This window comes from Pygoscelis adeliae, unplaced genomic scaffold, assembly GCF_000699105.1.
Source record: "Pygoscelis adeliae isolate BGI_AS28 unplaced genomic scaffold, ASM69910v1 Scaffold267, whole genome shotgun sequence".
In the NCBI taxonomy this organism is placed as follows: domain Eukaryota; kingdom Metazoa; phylum Chordata; class Aves; order Sphenisciformes; family Spheniscidae; genus Pygoscelis; species Pygoscelis adeliae.
The window spans coordinates 2133253-2152634 of NW_008825150.1; the positions used below are offsets into that span (position 1 = coordinate 2133253).

Below are 19382 nucleotides of genomic sequence, written 5' to 3' on the forward strand. Positions count from 1 at the left end.
TGCGTTATTCCCTCGTACTCCATTAGAATATGTGGGAAACTTCCTGTAGCCTACCACAGAGCCGAGTTATTCACAGAGCACCTTTTGTCCATTTTCTGTAAGCTTCCCTACTAGGAGAATGTGTGTGGAGAATGGAGTATCTACAAAGATAGCTTGTGCTCCAGCAGGTCTCCTTGTAGGCACACCAAACTCGGGCAGGAGGAGTTTGCTTTTCTGGGGGAGCTCCCCCAAAAAGGCCCAATCCGGAGGCTGTTTAGAAGAAACTCTCCTGTTTTCTTCCTCTTTCCTGGTGCCCCTCTGTGTTGGTAGGAGGGAGCCTCTGATTTGGTATTTTGATTCCGTACTTAACACGTGCCATGTTATGAAGTAAGATTATATACATTATTTCTTGAATATATCCCTTTATTTTCAGGTGGTCAAATAAGAAAAATGTTCCTAAACTTGGGGACATGAACTCATCATTTGAAGAGGTAGATGCATTCTATTCATTTTGGTAAGTTAGCCGATACCTCAGTTTCTCTTCACGGTATTCAAGACATGCGATATAAAGGGCTTGCAGACCCTTTTGTATGTAGGTTGTTGGCTGTGGTCTGTTCTGACCTAGTAATGTCATGAAATTGCCTCACAACTGTTTGGTGCCTTCCACAAACCAAGCTGGGTTTCTCCTAGCCAATACATCCGTGTTGTAAATTCACAGTTAGAGCGGGAGCTTCTGATAGTTCTCTGACCACAATGGCTGTGAACCAAGTCGACCCACAGACTAGAAGTGGGGTTCATCTCACCTAACTTGCGTTTTCAGTGGAGGTGACTACTAGGTATTTAAGCTCCCCTAGTTAAGGGAGGTCTGTCTACTCCAATGAAGTCAGTAGAGTTTATGGCTTGACTCATCTCCTAAATACGGATGCTTATATAAAGATTAAATTAATTTCTTTCTGAACTCTACAGACTGCACTGTATCTCCACTGCCTATAATGGGAACTTAGACAACTGCACTGTAGACATTTAGAGTTGGTGAGACTGATACCATCCTAAAATACACTGTCCTGCAGTACAGATAGATGTAAATCATGACTTTCAATAACACCTTGCGTTTTGACTTAGCACAGTGGAATTACTGTAGGTGCAGTATAACTAAATTATGTATTATAAAGTGTAAATAACAATATAATTGCTTACAAAAACCTAATAGTAAAAAAGGTAGATTAGTTGTAATAGTTTGGCTGTTTTCTCCCCCCCCCCCCCCCCCTTTGTTTGTTTGTTTAATTTACTCTAGGTATAATTTTGATTCCTGGAGAGAGTTTTCCTATTTAGATGAAGAGGAAAAAGAAAAAGCAGAATGGTATGTAAGTAAAAAGAAATTTGACAGGGGGCTGAGAGATTGATACAGCAAAATTTTCCAACTTTCTATTAGACTGTAAGTCATAGGGAGAAAGGTAGCCAAACTAAGACTGAATTCCACTCTCCCAGCTTAGTAGTCAGTTATGGACTTGAACTGGACTGACTGTGGGCTTCTCTTTGTCTTATTTGTGTAACTAAAGTAGTTCTTGCTTGCATCACAGAGGTGTTTTTGAGGTGCTTTGAAATGTGTCTTCATTTAAGTTCAGACTTGCAGTTCCAGCAGGTCCCAAACACAGGTTGAACCAGGAGCCAGAACAGAGTGGATGAGTAAGCAGGTGTCATTTCTCTCTCCAACTCCTTATTAAACTGTGCTGAGACAAGTGATACTTCCTAGAATTTAGAGAGATTAGTTCTGATGGCTTGATGTTAATAAAAATTTTGTATTTGTTGATGTAGTGATAGTTGCTGAATTACTTAGACCATGTTGACATTGGAAAATACAGTCTATTTTTATCCTTCCTACAGTTATAAACACAGAATGTTCAAGTTAGAGCAGCAAATCACTTAGTTTAGCACATATTTCACAGGACATAACCTTTCATTTAGTCATCCTTGTATAGCCGTAACTTGCATTGTATGAACCTCTTCTTCCGCGTTTGAGTAGAAACCAGTTTTGTAGTTAATTCAGTGGCTAGCTTGCTTTGTGGCTAAAAACTGTGCTATATTGAGGCTGTAGCTAGGCATTCATTCCTCTTATGCCTTTTCCAACTATTAAAATTTTTGGGTCTCTGGACCCAGTGTTCTCTCTCCTGTGAAGGCACTGTAATCAATTCCATATCACTTGTATTTTTGACAAATTACACAGATTAATCTGTAGGCTTCTCATTGGAAGGCTCTTGAATTATTTGCATAGCTCTTTTTTGTGCTTATTCCTGTCATTAGTGTCCTTTTTTAAAGATGTTTAGACAAATGGTACATAGTATGCTGTACTTCAGAGAGAGAACTACGTTTCAGCTTCTGTTCAGATGGTCATGATTCTTGTTATCCCTTCTTGCCAAAGGTGACGTTGCTCGTGTTTTAAACCTTCAATCTACTCATAGTCATCTCCTACTCTGTTATGGGGATTGTTTTCTTTGTTCTGAGGTATATCGTTCTGTATTTGGTTGTGTGGATGAGGATATAGACCCCCACTAAAAATTTGCCTCTTTCTTGACAGCACTGACAAGTATTTTCAGATTATTTAGTCAGCCCATTTTTAATCTATTTAACCTGAGCTGTATTTTACTGGAGTGAATCCAGCATGATTTTACCAGAGTGTCACAGTACTTCATAGAAAGTGTTCTTTCTGTGCAGATGGGTTTACTACGTGACCTATATTCTGTAAAATGGAGATAATTGACATTGATTATATTGCTGCTCTTTGATTAAACTGTATACCAGTATTTGAGTTGTTTTGCTTGGATTTAATGTTACATCAACAAGTGGGTTGCATTTTGAAAATAAAGTCCATGATCTCATTCTCTGCAATGACAGATAAGCAGCTTGTTTTGTCAGGTATTTTGAAGGTTTATGTGATTGTGTAGACGTTTAGCATTTTTGACGTGAGCTTGGGGCCTGGAACTTCATTTTTTTAAGTTTATTTTTGAAGTATTCAGAGAAGAGCATCTGTGTGGGGAAACTTTTTAAAAAAGTTTGTTGTTGAATTTCTAACAGACTGACACTGAGCACTGAACTATTAGCACTGAACTAACTGCTTTCCCTTTTTAGTCGAGATGAAAGGAGGTGGATTGAAAAGCAGAACAGAGCTGCCAGAGCATTGAGAAAAAAAGAAGAAATGAACAGAATTAGGACACTTGTTGGTGAGCATACAAACTGCTGGTTTTTTTAGAGAGATTTGTTAACTAACAGTGGAAATCTCCCGTTTTTCTTTTGTACGTGATGCATCCTTTCTTCTGCCAGACAATGCATACAGCTGTGATCCCAGGATAAAGAAATTTAAGGAGGAAGAAAAGGCAAAGAAAGAAGCAGAGAAGAAAGCAAAGGTAGAAGCAAAACGAAAAGAACAGGAGGCAAAAGAAAAAGTAAGTTAACTACTTCATTTGGGTTGAAAAACCCTGGTTCATTCACACCTGATCCACTGCTTCAGCTTCTAGATGTGACAGAAAGCTAGTGTTAGAATTATATTGGGGTTTAAAGATGCGCTGTCTTCAATCCCTGTGCAACAGGCAGTGCAAGACTGACAGCCTTTTGCGAATGATCTGAAACAAAAAACTGCTAAAACTGTTGTTGCATACACTTCCTCCGGTTTAAGTCATTAAGTTCTGTGGCTTACTTTCTGTTTTCATAAAATGGATACAGCTGCTTGCCTTGTGCGTATGGTCTGTGAATGGTTGATCGGTATGAAACACTTTGAGGTAACCAACATATTTGATTAATATTAACAGTTTGGAAAAGATGGCTCTGAAAAGAGTACCAGGAATGAAAGGGAACTGTAAGGTGCTAAAAAGTGACTTAAAGGACAGTAGTCGAGCACTGCAAGATACTATGTTAATAATGATGCAGGAGAAATGTTGGACCACTGCATTTTTCCAAGCTTATACTCTTGGGACAGGCATAGGAAATTTCAGACAGGTTTATATCTTCATTGTAAAGGAAGTCAGGATTTATAAACTAGGGGTCCTCATAGTGAGTATTTGAATTAATACCAGCTGGTACATGTTTCATCATCTCCCACAAAATTCTTGGAAAACTAAACATTAAAGTATTGAGGTATTAAAAAAAAAAAAACCCAAAACAAAACAACCCACCACATCACCAAAACCAGAAACAGCACATTTTAATATTGAATGACTGAATGACCCTATAACAGTGTGACTTTGCTTGTTAAGAAGTTTTTTTGCTTGTTTTTTCCTTCAAATTGCAGCAAAGACAAGCAGAATTAGAAGCAGCACGGTTAGCAAAAGAAAAGGAGGAAGAAGAAGTTAGGCAACAAGCATTAGTAGCAAAAAAGGAAAAAGAGATACAGAAAAAAGCAATCAAGAAAGAAAGGCAAAAACTGAGAACGACATGCAAGGTATTTAAATATTATTATAGTGAAATACAGGTTATATCACTGAAATGACTATGTTTGCTTAGATCAGACCCTATCCCATGCTTGCTTGTTCTTATGGCTGGAGATGGGTACGGAAAGTGGGTTTACTAAAAAGCAAAATACTAAAACACATACTTACCATACAGTTTTGAGTTATGAGTAAAGCTGACAAATAGGTCCAAACACAGCAGTGGCTGAAGAATGCTGTGTGTTAAGCCTTTGTCTGAAGGAACAGGACAATAAAGTTCAAGAACTTTGCAGAACATATATTTCTGCTTCCAGAACTGGAATTACTTTTCTGATAATGAGGCAGATTGTGTTAAAATGATGGAGGAGGTGGAAAAGCTTTGTGATCGCCTTGAGCTAGCAAGGTAAGCCTTCCTGTTGCTGATTTCTGCTCGTTTTGATACCCATCTTTCTACTAGCTATCCGTTGTAACTTAATAATTTATTTTTAGTCTGCAATGCTTGAATGAAGCACTTACATCCACAACAAGGGAAGGAGGAAAGGCGGCTGTAGTAAAACAGGTAATTATGCTGAGTGTCAAATCAAAATAACAGAATAATTTGATTTGTGAAATCTACATGACTGAATTGAAATAAGATACAGTGTAGCTGCTGTGGAATCCTGCCTGTTAAACACAAAGACCTGAGCTTCGGAGTCTCCAGGCAGACTTGATCTCTGCTTCGTTTTACATAGTGTGGTTCACGGCTGGTGAAATAACCAGGGCCAGCTGAGAAAAAAGGTACATGTTTTTAATTAGTAAAGGACACACAACCTACCATTTGCACAGTATCCAGGAACAGTAGAGGAATTTAATTTTGCCCAACAATGGGTAGCAATTACCTAGAGGGGAAGGAGGGCAGTCTTAACCTATTCTGTTACACAAGAAAAATCCTAGTCTAGGACCCGTGACCTGGGGCTAGATTCACAAAAGGACTTAAGTGCTGCAGGCTGTAGCCACTGGAAGGGCCAGTGGGTTGGATACCAAAGTATGGGAAAAGCAAGACACTTGTGATCAAGATTTACAAAACTCAGCAAGGATCTGCCTAAATTTGGCCACAGGGAAAAGCCATTTGGACTAATAAGGCTGAACCCACATCCTGCAGAAAGAGTGAGGTGCTTTCTCTCATCTGCTTTGGATTCACAGCTGTGAACTTTCTTTCCTAGTGGGGAAGATTATCTGTCCCCATCCCAGGGTCAGGTTTACTCATCAGACAACTTAAGACTCAAATCCCTCTTGTTCTACAGGGAACTGAATCCAATTTCCCAGTCTCCAGGAGCATGTTCCAAACACGGGACAGTCACCTTTCTGTCTCTGTTAAAACTGTTCCACTTTTGCATTAATAAAAACTATCTATCAGATAACTTTCCTTTTGCCAGGAAGATTTTATTATGAGAAAGCAAGAAACCTATTTTGAGCATCCTGCCAACAGGCATAAGTGCATAGCTTTTTTAATGTTGCCAAGACTGGACTGGGCATACTCAGATATGTTAAAGATACGTCACACCAGAGTCTCAAGATGTGGTTACAGTTCACAAAGATGAGCGCTGGATAACTCAAGTTCTGCTCAATTGCTTGCTAACAAACTAGACATGGCCATCTAACCCTGAGTAAGCACTTAGTAACTAAAATCTGGGTTGTTGCAGTTAATGCTAACTTAGTACAACCACAGTAACTGAGAATTTCTGGCATCACCAGGCTTAGGTAGCAGTTAGGTTGGAAGATTTGGGAACCGGTGCATTCAACATGGATGTTTAACTGCCCTCACTAGTCACTTTAGGTTCTTAATACTTTTGTGGATCTGTCCCTGTAAGTCAGGTGTTAGCCTGGACATTCACGCTAGATTCGGAAGTTTTGCCTCAATCCTGGGAGCGTTCATTTAATTTCCTAGTGAACTTGTGATGGACTCCTGCTGTAGCTCCTAATCTAGGATGGCCAAATTTACACACAGGATGGAGGGAAATAATACTGGAGCAGATAAGCTCCTCCATTTCCTGATGTATAATATACAGAACAGAAAGTAAGCAAAATTCAAGGCTCAAAGCAATTCCAGAGAGAGGGGTTTGTGTCGCTGTAAAATGTAAATAAATAATGCTTGTTTACAATCCTTCAGATAGAAGAAATAAATGAACAAATAAGGCGAGAGAAAGAAGAGGCAGAAGCTCGTATGCGCCAAGCAACAAAGAGTTCAGAAAAGTCAACCACTGGTGGTGGAGGGGGAAGCAAAAATTGGCCAGAAGATGATTTACAGTTGTTAATTAAAGCTGTGAACCTCTTCCCAGCAGGGACTAACTCAAGGTACTTCTCAGGTTTGGTGTTAAAAGCCCTACTAACCATTTTTAATTATTTAATAAGCATAATACAGCTTATTTTCAGACCATCCTAAGTATGATGTCAGTATAAGGACTCCCTAAATGTCCTCCTTTTCCTTGACTGTTGAGCAGCCTGTGGTTTGTCTTCTCTTAGTACCATGCTCTACGTGTCACTGGAGTTAGCTCTGGCTCTGTGTCTTGTTTCCCCCCAAACTTGGGCCTCAGTCCATCAGCAAGATTGTGCTGAGGTGCATGTTTGCACAAGGCTTACTACAGGAGAGGCTCCAGTCATTAAAGCAGGAAACAAAACCAGCACAGTGACCGTGATGCAGCTGGGTAGGAACACAAGTGTGTAAGCTACTTAAAGTGGCTCCACAACGAATGCGAGGCTAGTTTCTCCTCTACACGATAGGAGGAAAACAGCCAGAGATATGAGTTAAGTGGCCCAGCTCTCTTTAGGGGAGAGCCAGGGGAAAAGGAAAAGGCTGGGCTTCACAGAAAAGCAGCACTGGCAATCGGCTTACTCTAATAAGCTTCAAGAACAGGAGCATGCCTTAAATCCTGTTCTTTCCCAGGAGTGAAATGCCTTCTTCCACTTAGGATTCACAGATTTGAAGCCTCCATTACAAGATTTGGATGCTTACTCTTTAAAAAAAACAAGCTGTCATACTCTTTATGGAGATGATACCAGTACCTGTTTCTGCACCGCAGCCCGGCAGTCAAGAGTACTCATTGAGAACACAGGCCTAGATACGATCCTACTGTCTGATCAGGTGCAAATATTCCCCTCCGTTTTCTAAGAATGCACTAGGAATAATTTCGGGGCTAGGGTTGTTCCAGGTGTCTCCTGTTGAAGCCCCTTTACCTGATGTTTAGGTATTCTTTTTGGGGGTAGTGGAAACAGGGTTAGTAACTTCTCGGCCCTTTCAGTGCAGCCTGCGGTATTTAATGTCAGAGGTGTTTAGAGAATTCAGGAAAGCAACAGCTGAGCAGAGTTTTGAGCATTTGAGGTTTGCACTTACACACATATATTCTACCCCATCCTTCTTCTGTATCAGAAGCCAAGAAGGTCACCTAAGCTGACTGAATTCTTAAGGGAAACTTCTGCATTTAGCAACGGAAAGCTTTCCAGGATATTTACCATGACAGTTTATATGTATTTAAGTATGATTAAACTTACTTAAGAGTTGATATAAATGTGTACGGGAGCTTGAAAGTAGCTTATATGAAGATAAGCTATTATGTAATATGCTGGTTTACCCTTTCTGTTCTTGCTTTAGGTGGGAAGTTATTGCCAATTACATGAACTTGCACTCTACTACTGGAATAAAACGAACAGCAAAAGATGTCATTAATAAAGCAAAGAGCCTCCAAAAGCTTGGTATCTATATTACCTTATTTTTGTAGTAAGATGGTCTGCATGCTTCTATACAGCTTGATTTTCTTTGAACAGCATTGTGTTTCTATTATGAGAAAATGCTCTGTATATCCCCAACACAAATGTAGTTCAGATGGAAGATTTAGAGGAGCATTTATGTGACTCAGTATTTTCAGCCTAATAGCTACTGTGTAAGTCACCACCTCATGAGTGAATCTCAGGAATTCTTTTAATCTAACTTGATGCACAGATGTCTAGACCACATGCATTGCCTAGGCTCCTCTACACTCAGAGAGAGACAAACTGGCCTCTGAGCAAGCTCTCTACAAAGGAAGGCATCTAGAAAAATGAAATTGATGACGCTATAGAGATACTTCAAAAAGATGAATAGAATTCAGCAACAGACTCAGACACCTGAATTAATGTGGCTCATCTCCTCTTGTGGTAAATGGAGCCTAGAGAGCTGGCATACTGAGAGGAGGCTCTTGAGTACGTTCTTAAGGAAAACCAACATTCCAAAAAACAAAGTTTAAGAAGTTTCTCCATTCCAATACCTGCACAAGGAGGACCCAGGTTTTCCCCATGTTCCTGACTGCCCCTCTGACACGCTGGTACTCTGGGTAATTGCAAGTTTTGTGCTGCAGCCCTTACTTGAGAGAATAATCCCTTTTGATTTCAGTGAAGTTGCGGATTCAGGCTTAAGCTTACACGGAGAAAGTATTCATCTGAGCAGTATAAAGCGGGATAGGGGTTGGAGAGCCTGATACTTTAAGTTTATTGGACCATGAAAGTTTTTTTTTTTTTAATCTACCAACCTCCCTACCATCATTTTAAAGGAAGTAGGAATTTGGTTTTTTGATTATGTGATTATTAGTTTACAATAATCTGCTACGCAATGTTTTTATTATTACATCCAGTTTTAATTTTGTTGCAATAATTATTCTATTCAATGTCTGTTGCTCGTAGACCCTCATCAAAAAGATGATATAAACAAGAAAGCGTTTGACAAATTTAAAAAAGAACATGGTGTGGTGCCTCAGATGGACAGTGCTGCCCCGTCGGAACGATTTGAAGGTAAAGGTGAAAAGGGAGCCCTTCTTGCAGAGTTGTCTCCCCTGTGCACCTTAGTAAGAAAGTAATCCAGAACTTACTTAAGACTTGCTTACAAACAAACTTATATAGCAAGTAAGAAAGTGATCCAGGCTCTGTTGCTGGATTTGAGGGTTTCTGGTACACACAGTGCAAACCACAGTTAACTAAATAGTGACAGTTTGAAATAATTCCTGGTGAGGCAACAGGTTAAGTCTGATGCTGAGATTATCTGTTCCTCAGAGGGTGCTACCTTTTCAGTTAAGAGTAGGCCTGAGGGGATGCACTTGAAATACAGCATCGTCCTACAGCTAAGCTTTGGTCTCCTGTTAAATACCTCCCATCAAATTTTGCAGACACTTGCAGAAGGCTGTGTTTCTTTACTAAGTGTTCCTAACTGAAATGCAAAAGGAAAAGCTACATCGCTGCCCTAATGCTGTGGCTTCACAGGGCAGCTACAGTCATCTAACACCCAGCTGACAACGAAAGATGTTACCTTTAACTTCTCTGTACTTTATTTTAAGATCCCAGTCAGTTCCAGGGTTTGGGGTTGTTTGTTTTTTTTTTTCTTTCAGGTTTTTAATACTGGGTAGCCCTTAGGTCAAACTAGTTGTATCACAAAACTGCAAGGATTTTAAATCAACTATAACAGAATTTACAATGTTTTCTTAGGCTTATCTTATAGACTCCTTATTATTTTTTTTTCTTACTGTCATTTTTGCATTTGAAAACAGGATCACCTTTAGATTCATCCCCTTGGACTACAGAAGAACAAAAGCTTTTAGAACAAGCATTGAAGACTTATCCAGTAAATACTCCCGAAAGATGGGAGAAAATAGCAGCAGCTGTTCCAGGCCGGTCAAAAAAAGACTGCATGAAGCGATACAAGGTAAGGTACCTCACCTCCTTCTAGGATTGTAATTAGCCCAGGTCTTTGCTTTTACTGTTGGTTTCCCTACCAGAGACAGTACCTGACAACAGCAAACTAGCACAAGATGGAGCCTTAAGGAGAAACTCTTTTTTTTTTTGGTAACTCAACCCCAAAGGAGCAGTAAGGACTAAGTTTTCCTCAGTGAAAGTAGTGGCTCTGGAAGCTGGGAAGGGAAGTCTGTCTCGTGAAATCAGCCTTACAATTTGACAGCAAGCTCTTGTAGATGGTAAGGTCCCATCCCTAGCCTTTTGTACGTAAAGTTCCTGCTACAGAGGGATTAGATGAGCATTGACCTTCCATTAATTTATTTGTTTTTAAGAAATTGTTTTAAGGTATTAAACTGTCTAGATTCCTCACTATGTTGAGAGCTAGAGTGTTTCAGGCTGAATATATGTAGTGTTCAAAACCACAGCATTGTTAACAAGTTCCACATGGAGATAACTTATCTTTTTTTTTTTTTCCCCCCCAACTCTCCAGGAACTCGTTGAAATGGTCAAGGCAAAGAAAGCTGCTCAAGAACAAGTGATGAATGCTACTAAAGTCAAGAAATGACTCTTACTGACAATCTTTGTTTTATAATAAAAATGCAAATACTGTACATGTTTTCATTCTGTCCTTAATTATACAGATACACAGGAGTGGCTGGTTCTTGAGTTTTAATCTTCTCAAATGCATTTCTCCAACTCAAAAGCTTTAAACAGGGCTGTAGTTGTTTGTTGGGGGTTTGGTTTTGTTTTTTTTTTTTAAAAGCTCAAACACACTGAAAGTTCTTGTTATTCACTACTCACGAAGCCAATACATGCCACTGCAGATTTTGTTATACTCTGGAAGTTGTTCAATTGGACCTGGAAGTTAAAGAAAGTTGGCCATGACACATGCTGAACTGATACCAATTGGTGTGGAGGGGTTATCGGAGGGTAAGGAAGTTTATACAACATACCCACGGCAGCAACTGCAGGATGCTTATTGTAGATGTACTTTGTGCAAATTTCCCTAATAGTCTGGGCATCAATAGCCTAAAAGGGGTAAAGAGGCATCTTTGTTACCAATCCCATCTAAAAAAGTATTAAGAGACAGTGATCTTCTGAATTTTGTATAATCCAGGGGAAGAGGCAACAAAACAGTTAGACTATTTCCAACTAAGAAAATTGTCAACTTCTGTATTGCTACTTCCCATAGCAACTAAATTTCTGAAGGGCCTAATTTAAAAGTTGCAACGTGACTGCCACTTACTTCAATTCTTGCCTCAAGTTCTGGAATTGGGATTCGGCGCTTATAACACAGCATTTGTCTTCCAATGTCTTCACAGATTGGCGTGGATCCTAAAATAGGGGAAAATATGCTTCAGTTATCAGCATACAACTCCACTAGGAATAAAAAGCTCTCGTAAGTCTCACCATCAAGTTGTAGCAGCATATTTGTCTTTAGAAGATTTTTAGCTCGAGCTACTTCATTTTCTGTAACACTTGTGCAAAGTCTTATCCTGAAAAATAGTTTAAATCCAAAGGCATTAAAAACAGTAACTGTAGCACAGAAGATTTCCTGTGATAGAGAGGTGCATATACATTAGTACACCTACCAGGCACATCTTTTCTATAGACAGAGCTGGTAAGAGAATTTGGTATGGAAACAAGCCATAGGATGCAAAGCAGCAGCATAAGAGCAGGGTTTTTTGGAAGCATACAAATATACCTAAGAGCAAGTTTTCCCACTTAGAAGAGCTATATTTCATTTTATTAAATGAATATTTTGAGCCAAGTGTAGTCTATATTTGCTATCTGGAGAATAGCTGTTGCTAAGACAGTAGGAGCCAAACAATTAGAGGTAATTAGCCCAGAAGGCAATCCGTTACGTCCTGGCTCTTGGTGAGATAGTGATATACCACACTGCATAAGGAACATTTCACTAGGACAGGGGGATGCGTTAGATACCTTAACACGTTCTTGTCACAGGAATAGTTCATATCTTCCCTGGTGCTAAGCTGCAGCAAACAGACAGCTAAAATGATGCCATTTTTCTCCACAAGTTGTTCACAAAGATCTCATAAAATAATAGTATATGAGAAGTGATCTACGTGATTAAAGAAACTCCTCATTTTCAAGTTTTCTTTCAACTTTTGTTTCAACTTCACCCACTTTAAATCAGTGCTCTTAAATAACACGTCTGTTTCTAATCACATCTGCAGTCCAAGCATTACAGTTACACCTATGGACATCTTTTCAATTCAGATTTAAGCCTTAGATGAATTAATATTATCTAGAATCCCAGGTTTCAAAAGCTCACCTACCTTACATCATTTCATTTCCCTATGTGCTCACTAGAACTCTGTGTAGCACCGCCACCTGGTACGTCATGTGGGATAGCAACTGCAGAATGGGTAACTACTAATGTCTGTAGGTAATTGCACATTCATGATTCTCATTCATGAATATTTACTCTTCCAGTTGTCAAACATGCAGTTCATGGGCACTGCATAATGACTTAGTAGTATTCTAAAAGGTTTGATGCATTTTCATAACTCCTGTCACTTGCAAGTCAAAAAAAATCACTGCCATATTTTCTTGTACAAGGAATGCTATATATTAACTGCTATATATTAACTACAGTTACTATTTATTCTTCCAGGGCAGAAAAAAAAGATTTAAGCTTAAGCTTAAGCTATTCACTCCAAGTAAGGGTGCCAGAAACCGGCTGTTGGGACTCTGCATTGAGCGTCAAAAGTTTAGAATTTGATACATTTGTTTTTTCTAGGCAAGCCTAAGCAGAGAAACAAAAATACTCTTTAAATTATTGCTATTTTTTTAAAATTGTACTCCTCCACCGAAAACGATCTTTTTAGAGAAAGAGTTGTTAGCTTACCATTCTCTCTGAACAAAGTGCACCATGTCCTGTATAGTGGATGGCTCACAGACCATATAGAGTCCCCACAGCCCTGTATCAGTGTAGCAGGTGTTGAAGGACTGGAAACTGTGACACAGGTTACCATGGCAGGCAATCTGAGCAAGTTTACTGGATAAATTCTGCTGAGGCAAAAGAAGAAGATATTATTTTATGAAGTTTTTTGAAAGCCTACTTATTAGTCACCCCCATGGTCTCCTGTTTTCATTTCAATGACAGAACATGCAGTAGTATCACAGGCTCCAGCAGAAGCTACGAGGTTAATTATCAGCTCTTCATCTCAACAGTTTCTTTCCTTGCATGTAACCTCATGTTTCCAAGTAACAGCCCAGATTTAAGCCAAAATCATAAAGCTACTTAGGTTCAAGAAAGGGACAGTTACTGATACCCACAGGTTCTGATGACACACACGTATGAAACATCCTACTTTCCATGAGGGCTGGCAGACCTCAAGTCACCTCTATTTTGGTGGTTTAGAACCACTTCCTAATATTTTCCCAGATCTTGGGCAACAAATAATCTCAGACTCACGACTGGATCCCCTTCTCCCACTCCAAAAAAGGACCTTCAGAAATAGCCATGAAGTAGCAGTAACACCGTCAGATGATAGGTTTGAACGGGTCTGTATTGGCACTACCCAATCAGAGAGATCTCACCAGCCTCATTAAGAGCAGGAAGGTGCTTGCAGGTTCACTCACCACGCCTCCTCCAAAGGAACGATCCCAATTACCTATCAGAGTATTCGCTACCATGAGTGGGATTGTATCTGGGTGCGACCAACCAGCTGCTTCAACAGCTATCGCAATGTGTGCCAAGGGCATCTTATCATCTCTTATACGAATCTGTGGGAACATATGAAAGTAGCTGTAGTACAACCTGTGCACAGTAATGTACGTGGGAAGCTAAATATCAGGAGACAAGACGTTTCCATTACACCTGGATTATAAAGCATGCACATAGAAAACAAAAAATTGAAGTGTATAAAGCTTTATTTAACATTGGCCTTAACTAGTCTTCCCTGTGGCAATTTCGGAGCACTTAGCCAACAGCAAGCCTAACGCCACATATGTAGAGAGGACATTACAAGTCATTTTACAACAACCAGCAGCAAGGAAAGCTGACGACTTTTCAAAATCCAAATAGAGTCGGCAACAGAATGCAGATGCCTCGGTTCTCTGCCATATCCTTTAAATTAGTGATTCCCAACAAGTGGAAATGCTCCAACACCGTAGGCAAGATGGTGAAAGGAAAGTAGCAGCAGGGGTAAGGGAGGTATTCCTCCAAGAACTGATGAAGCAGAAAAAGCGGCAGCGGTGCGGCTTGTCCAAGAAAGGTTGGCAAGTCCTGCTTTGAAAGGCAGCTACTCCGTTGCACTCAGGGGTGCAAGAAACCAGGGGCAAGAAACCTTTTAATCTGCTGAGCCTGTGGCCGAGAGGCTTTCTCTTCTCAGCAGAGAGCATGTGTCAGTTGTGCTCACAGGGGATGTAAGGGCCAGCTCAAAAAGCCATCTACCAGCTTACCTCACTACCTGTGAAGGTACAAGGTGGCAGGGGTGGCAGTCCTCCTTCTGGAGCCGATGGCAAGTTACCAAAGTGGCACTTTGCTAGGTCAAGTAGCTCATCATGAGAGACCCCTGAACAAAGATATTTCACATACTTTGTAATTGTTACTCTGTAAACAATTGATTTAAATTGTTGTGCAGTTTAAAGACTCAACCAAGCAGTAACTTATTGTTCCCCCCCTTTAATGCCACACTTTCAGATTCCTCACACCTCCCTGTTATACAGAGTAAGATCATGATTATCACCCTCCTTAATTCTCTTCAACAGTCTTCCATTAATATTACACCAAATCAAGCTGTTTGTTTGCTCTCAATTTCAAGCCCCAATGTTATTTCCCTTTCTCTGCTTTCCTTGCTACTCCCCTTTTCACACTGAACCCCTTCTAGGCCCCTCTTTTCCTGCCCACATGGAAGAATGACCTGGGCCTCCAATTCACTTCTAGTTACTGGTTTAAGAATGTTTCTGGAATATTACTGAGAGGAAAAAGGAACAGAAGTTCAAAGGGTATGAAGGCACAAACGTGCAGGGCTAACCATGAACTTCCAGGACCTACTGAACAATGGGTAATTCATCATGTTGTTCCCAGAAACTTAAAGGCTATGGTTTTAAGCATAGTTTCACATGATCCAGGGTGAATCTCTCATACTAACCTCCAGCAGCAGCCAGGACCATTCTGGGTCCTTTGTAATGTGTTGTTATGTACTCCACCAAGTCATTACGGTTTATGGATCTAGAAACAGTCAAGGAAACATCACTACTGTGTCAGTAAAGTTTATTAGAGTAAGAAGAGCTAAATGTATAGAAAAATACAATATCAAAATAATTGTAAGTTCTGCCAATGCACAGAGCTCTGCATAGAGGCAGAAAGCTAAAATAAGGATGGCTTCCTAAAAAGGAAACAGGAACTTGATACATTTTGCCTTTCAAAGCTCTTCTAGCTTCCTGAGAAGGAATAAGAATTACAACTCAGTCAGGTGGAGACAGGATCCACTTATGATCTCCTGCCACTTTGAAAACAGCACATTTAGCAGTCTCCTGGTCTGCACTGGTATAAACAAATGCTGACAGAGCAGTGCAAACACAGTTGTATTTACGATAACGCCCAACACCTGACCGATGGTAAAAAGGAGCATTTCCAATTTTGTGTCAGATGCATTTTTAACAAACAGGAGAAAAATACGGCAAATAATGAAGACATGGAGTAGACATCTGAAGCTCACATACCCTTTGATGCCTGCATACAGGGCAATTAAGGCAATAGGGGAATTCCTACAGTTATATCCAGTGCAGTTTCAGCTACCTTCCAGGTAAAAATGAAAACTGACGCTGTTCCCTATGTTTTCAGAGAAGTCTCTTCAATATATAAAAGTTACCACACAATTAAAGACAGCCACAAATTTGGACATACTTGATGTTTTCAGTGGGTCCTAAAATTGTCCGTCCTAGGGCTGTCTTCTGATAGGCTGTAGCATGAAGGTAATCAAAGACAACTTCTTGTAAATTGGTTTCAACCTCTTGCATCTCTCGAAGTATAACTCCTCGCTCACGCTCAATCTCTGCTTCTCCCAGGGTACTGTTCTGTATTATGTCAGCAAGAATTTCCACAGCTAATTGAAAATAGAGATGGGAATGGAAAGCATATTTTCAGACTACCAAAAAAATCTGGTTCCAAAAGTAAAACCCACCGCAAAGACCAAGTGGCCCAAGATTTGCTAATAAGATTTGCAAGGGGACAAAAGACTTGCTCTGCAGGAAGGGGGAAGTCCAAAAGGTATTTTCTTTTGGGACTCTAAAGACAAAAATGTTTCAAATATCAACTTCCCTGCTGGCACTCTCCTTTCCAAACCTGCATTCTCACATTCCTGTGAAGTTCAAGAAAGGACTTTTCACCCGGGAAGGAAGGGACTGTTACACTGCAAAAGCACCATTCTGTGTTGTCTCATCGGGAGCTGGATAAGCACTTCGTTCTTTGCTGCTTTTCTGATGAATGAAAGCACTTACCTCTTGGTAAGTCTTTCGAAAAAGCCTTTGCGTAATACACGGTTTGTTCCCTGGATGTATACGCGTTCAGATGAGCTCCCATGTTCTCAATCTCTAGTTCAAGGTCTAACTGAGATCTCTTTTTTGTTCCCTGAAATAAAACAGTACGAAAATCAAGCTAGACCCTTTAATTCACCTACTCATCATTACTACTTCTTGTCTGGAAAAGTCAAGGTCAAGAGAAAGAAAAAGTCTTCTGGAAAGAAAACTGGCGTACTAATCTCTCCAAGCTTGAAAGTCAGATATAAATCCTACTATGCTTCCAAATGAAAATAAAAAGCTGGCAAAAGGTGGACTATGTGTTTTCTAAGACTATTACAAGAAGTTAAAAGTGAGTTAAAATTAGACCTGTGTTACTAAACTATAGTTGTGTATCACCTACACAGAACTAGGACTTTCGCTTCATTTTCTAATAGAAACCAAAGTCTAAGTTGTCCGCTTTTTTTTTCCCTCTCCTCAATCGGGAAAATGTATTTATACAATTCTGACAAAGTTCTTATCATTGATCTTTAAAGATAAATAACTTAGAAATCCATTGTAAACTTCTACATCCATACTCATACTCACCTTGAAAGCCATATGCTCAAGGAAGTGAGCAGTTCCATTGTTCTTCTCATTTTCATACCTGCTTCCAGCATCAATCCAAAGTCCAACCTCATTGGGGAAAAAAAAAAGAAGTCATTTTACCAGCTAACAATGCAGCTTTGCTGCTTTTGTGTATGAACTACACTTAGATTTTCAAGACCTATTTTTAAATGTTTTTTTCCTTAAACAAAGCAGGTTTTCAGGAAGAAGAAAATTTTGATCCTCACAAAAAATCTAATCACAAATCATTTACAAAAGCCTTATATTTCCTAGCTTAAGTTTCAAGAATAATTGTTAATAAACATTGAAAGAATACAATTTAGTTCAATATGAACAATTACAAAAAATGAACATGAACAGTTACAAAAAAATCTTTCCTTTACAAGTTACCTACTGTGCATGTTGAGAGTCCAGAGTCTTCAGAAGCTACTTGCAAGCCGTTTTCCAGGGGACTCACCCTAGTTTCAGGAACGTTTAAGATTACTTCTGTTGCTGCTTTGGAAGCTCTGAGCCTGCCTGTTCCAACATGCACACACTGTAAGGAAAAAGCATCAGTCACACTCAGATTGTTAAGTTATATCCTAGGATGCTCTTCTGAAAAATGTATTCCTGAAGTTAAACATTAAGTTTGTGGATCTTTTTTAAAACATGCATTTAAAAGGAAAAAAATCAGCACTGATTTATTCACCGCTACTTCGCATCAGGGATGCATTAACCTGACTCAGAAGAAAAACATAAAGCATGTCCAAAGAAGGGCAATGAAGCTGGTGAAGGATCTAGAGCACAAGTCTTATGAGGAGCGGCTGAGAGAATTGGGGTTGTTTAGCCTGGAAGAAAGGAGGTTGAGGAGAGACCTCATCGCTCTCTACAACTCCCTGAAAGGAGGTTGTAGCGAGGTGGGTGTCGGTCTCTTCTCCCAAGTAACAAGCGATAGGACAAGAGGAAATGGCCTCAAGTTGCACCAGGGGAGGTTTAGATTGGATATTAGGAAAGATTTCTTCACCAAAGGGGTTATCAAGCACTGGAACAGGCTGCCCAGGGAAGTGGTGGAGTGACCATCCCTGGAGGTATTGAAAAGACATGTAGATGTGGTGCTTAGGGACATGGTTTAGTGGTGGACTTGGCAGTGTTGGGTTTGCAGTTGGACTTGATGATCTTAAGGGTCTTTTTCAACCTAAACGATTCTATGATTCTATGAAATGGTCTGACAGAAAAGCATGTTACTATCATCAGCCAGCTACCCCGAGAGCCACACTTCTTTCCCAGTTCTGCCAGCGAGAGCCTGCAGGACCTTGAATATATCCTCTAACATCTGGAATTCTTTTGGGTACCTGCTTTCTAAAGTGAAGTGAGATATAGTCCGAGGGCCTATGTCCAGGACTGCAAATCACAGTCACCCATTGTTCAGAACAGGGTAGATATTGAAATTGCCACCTTTCATACAATCACCTGGCAGTTAAAGCACATTAAATCAGAATGGGGTAGAAAAGAAGGGAAGATTGAAGTTAAAAAAGTTTATTGCACTTTTTCAACATCAATAAATTTAAATATGTATCCCAAATGCGTACTTCAAGCAATAAGCTATTCCAAAAAAATTTAAATGTATCAAATAAAAAAAGATTTCCCTCACCACGTGACTGTCCTAAACAAGGAGCTCCTCCTTACACTGAGGAGCCCAAAACCAGCTGCCACGTTCTAACTGCCTGACCAGCGCAAACTAATCACTTCCATGGATCTACTGGCTGTGTTCCTGTTTGTTCAGCCCAGGCTGCTGCCAGCCTGCTCTGCTGCCAGACACACTGCTTGCTGTCCTCCTGTACCCCCAGGCCTCTTCCACAGAGCTGCCAGACAGTTCCCACCCTGGGCTGCTTCAAGGGATCATTTTCACTGCTAGTCTGCATTACAGGGAAGGAAAAACCTGGTTTTGAAAAAAAAAATCTCCCTCTCCTGTTTTTAGAAAGAAAAGCTTCGGTTTCAAACTGGGAGGATGGGGAAAAGGACAGAAGGGGAGAGCTCTGGGACCAGGGCCTCTGGGCAGCCTCCATCTAACCACGGGAGAGAAGGAGGGTTTACGCTTTCTCCGAGCTCCCCGGGGTAAGCACGGCAGGCCGTGGCGGGCCGGAGGGCGGTGGCGGCCCCCCCTCAAGGACCGCG

At 40.3% G+C, this 19382-nt stretch overlaps 2 protein-coding genes across 2 annotated transcripts in view; one reads left to right on the plus strand and one right to left on the minus strand.

Annotated features, from left to right (window-relative positions):
• DNAJC2 (DnaJ (Hsp40) homolog, subfamily C, member 2) overlaps positions 1–10743 on the plus strand; it is a 17851-nt gene extending 7108 nt beyond the window's left edge. The window contains exons 5-16 of the mRNA XM_009328338.1: positions 413–493; positions 1274–1339; positions 3106–3197; positions 3298–3419; positions 4262–4411; positions 4712–4800; positions 4887–4956; positions 6547–6731; positions 8026–8126; positions 9090–9197; positions 9947–10101; positions 10621–10743. Coding sequence (XP_009326613.1) covers positions 413–493; positions 1274–1339; positions 3106–3197; positions 3298–3419; positions 4262–4411; positions 4712–4800; positions 4887–4956; positions 6547–6731; positions 8026–8126; positions 9090–9197; positions 9947–10101; positions 10621–10695 — 1294 coding nt within the window. The 3' untranslated portion in view covers positions 10696–10743. The remainder of the gene's footprint in view (positions 1–412; positions 494–1273; positions 1340–3105; positions 3198–3297; positions 3420–4261; positions 4412–4711; positions 4801–4886; positions 4957–6546; positions 6732–8025; positions 8127–9089; positions 9198–9946; positions 10102–10620) is intronic.
• A 119-nt stretch (positions 10744–10862) lies between these two features.
• Positions 10863–19382, minus strand: part of PMPCB (peptidase (mitochondrial processing) beta) — a 10880-nt gene continuing 2360 nt past the window's right edge. The window contains exons 3-15 of the mRNA XM_009328377.1: positions 18470–18608; positions 17623–17763; positions 17211–17297; positions 16605–16734; positions 16012–16210; positions 15254–15333; positions 14562–14674; positions 13740–13883; positions 13003–13166; positions 11541–11626; positions 11377–11465; positions 11084–11159; positions 10863–10988 (exon numbers count right to left, since the gene is read on the minus strand). Coding sequence (XP_009326652.1) covers positions 10924–10988; positions 11084–11159; positions 11377–11465; positions 11541–11626; positions 13003–13166; positions 13740–13883; positions 14562–14674; positions 15254–15333; positions 16012–16210; positions 16605–16734; positions 17211–17297; positions 17623–17763; positions 18470–18608 — 1513 coding nt within the window. The 3' untranslated portion in view covers positions 10863–10923. The remainder of the gene's footprint in view (positions 10989–11083; positions 11160–11376; positions 11466–11540; positions 11627–13002; positions 13167–13739; positions 13884–14561; positions 14675–15253; positions 15334–16011; positions 16211–16604; positions 16735–17210; positions 17298–17622; positions 17764–18469; positions 18609–19382) is intronic.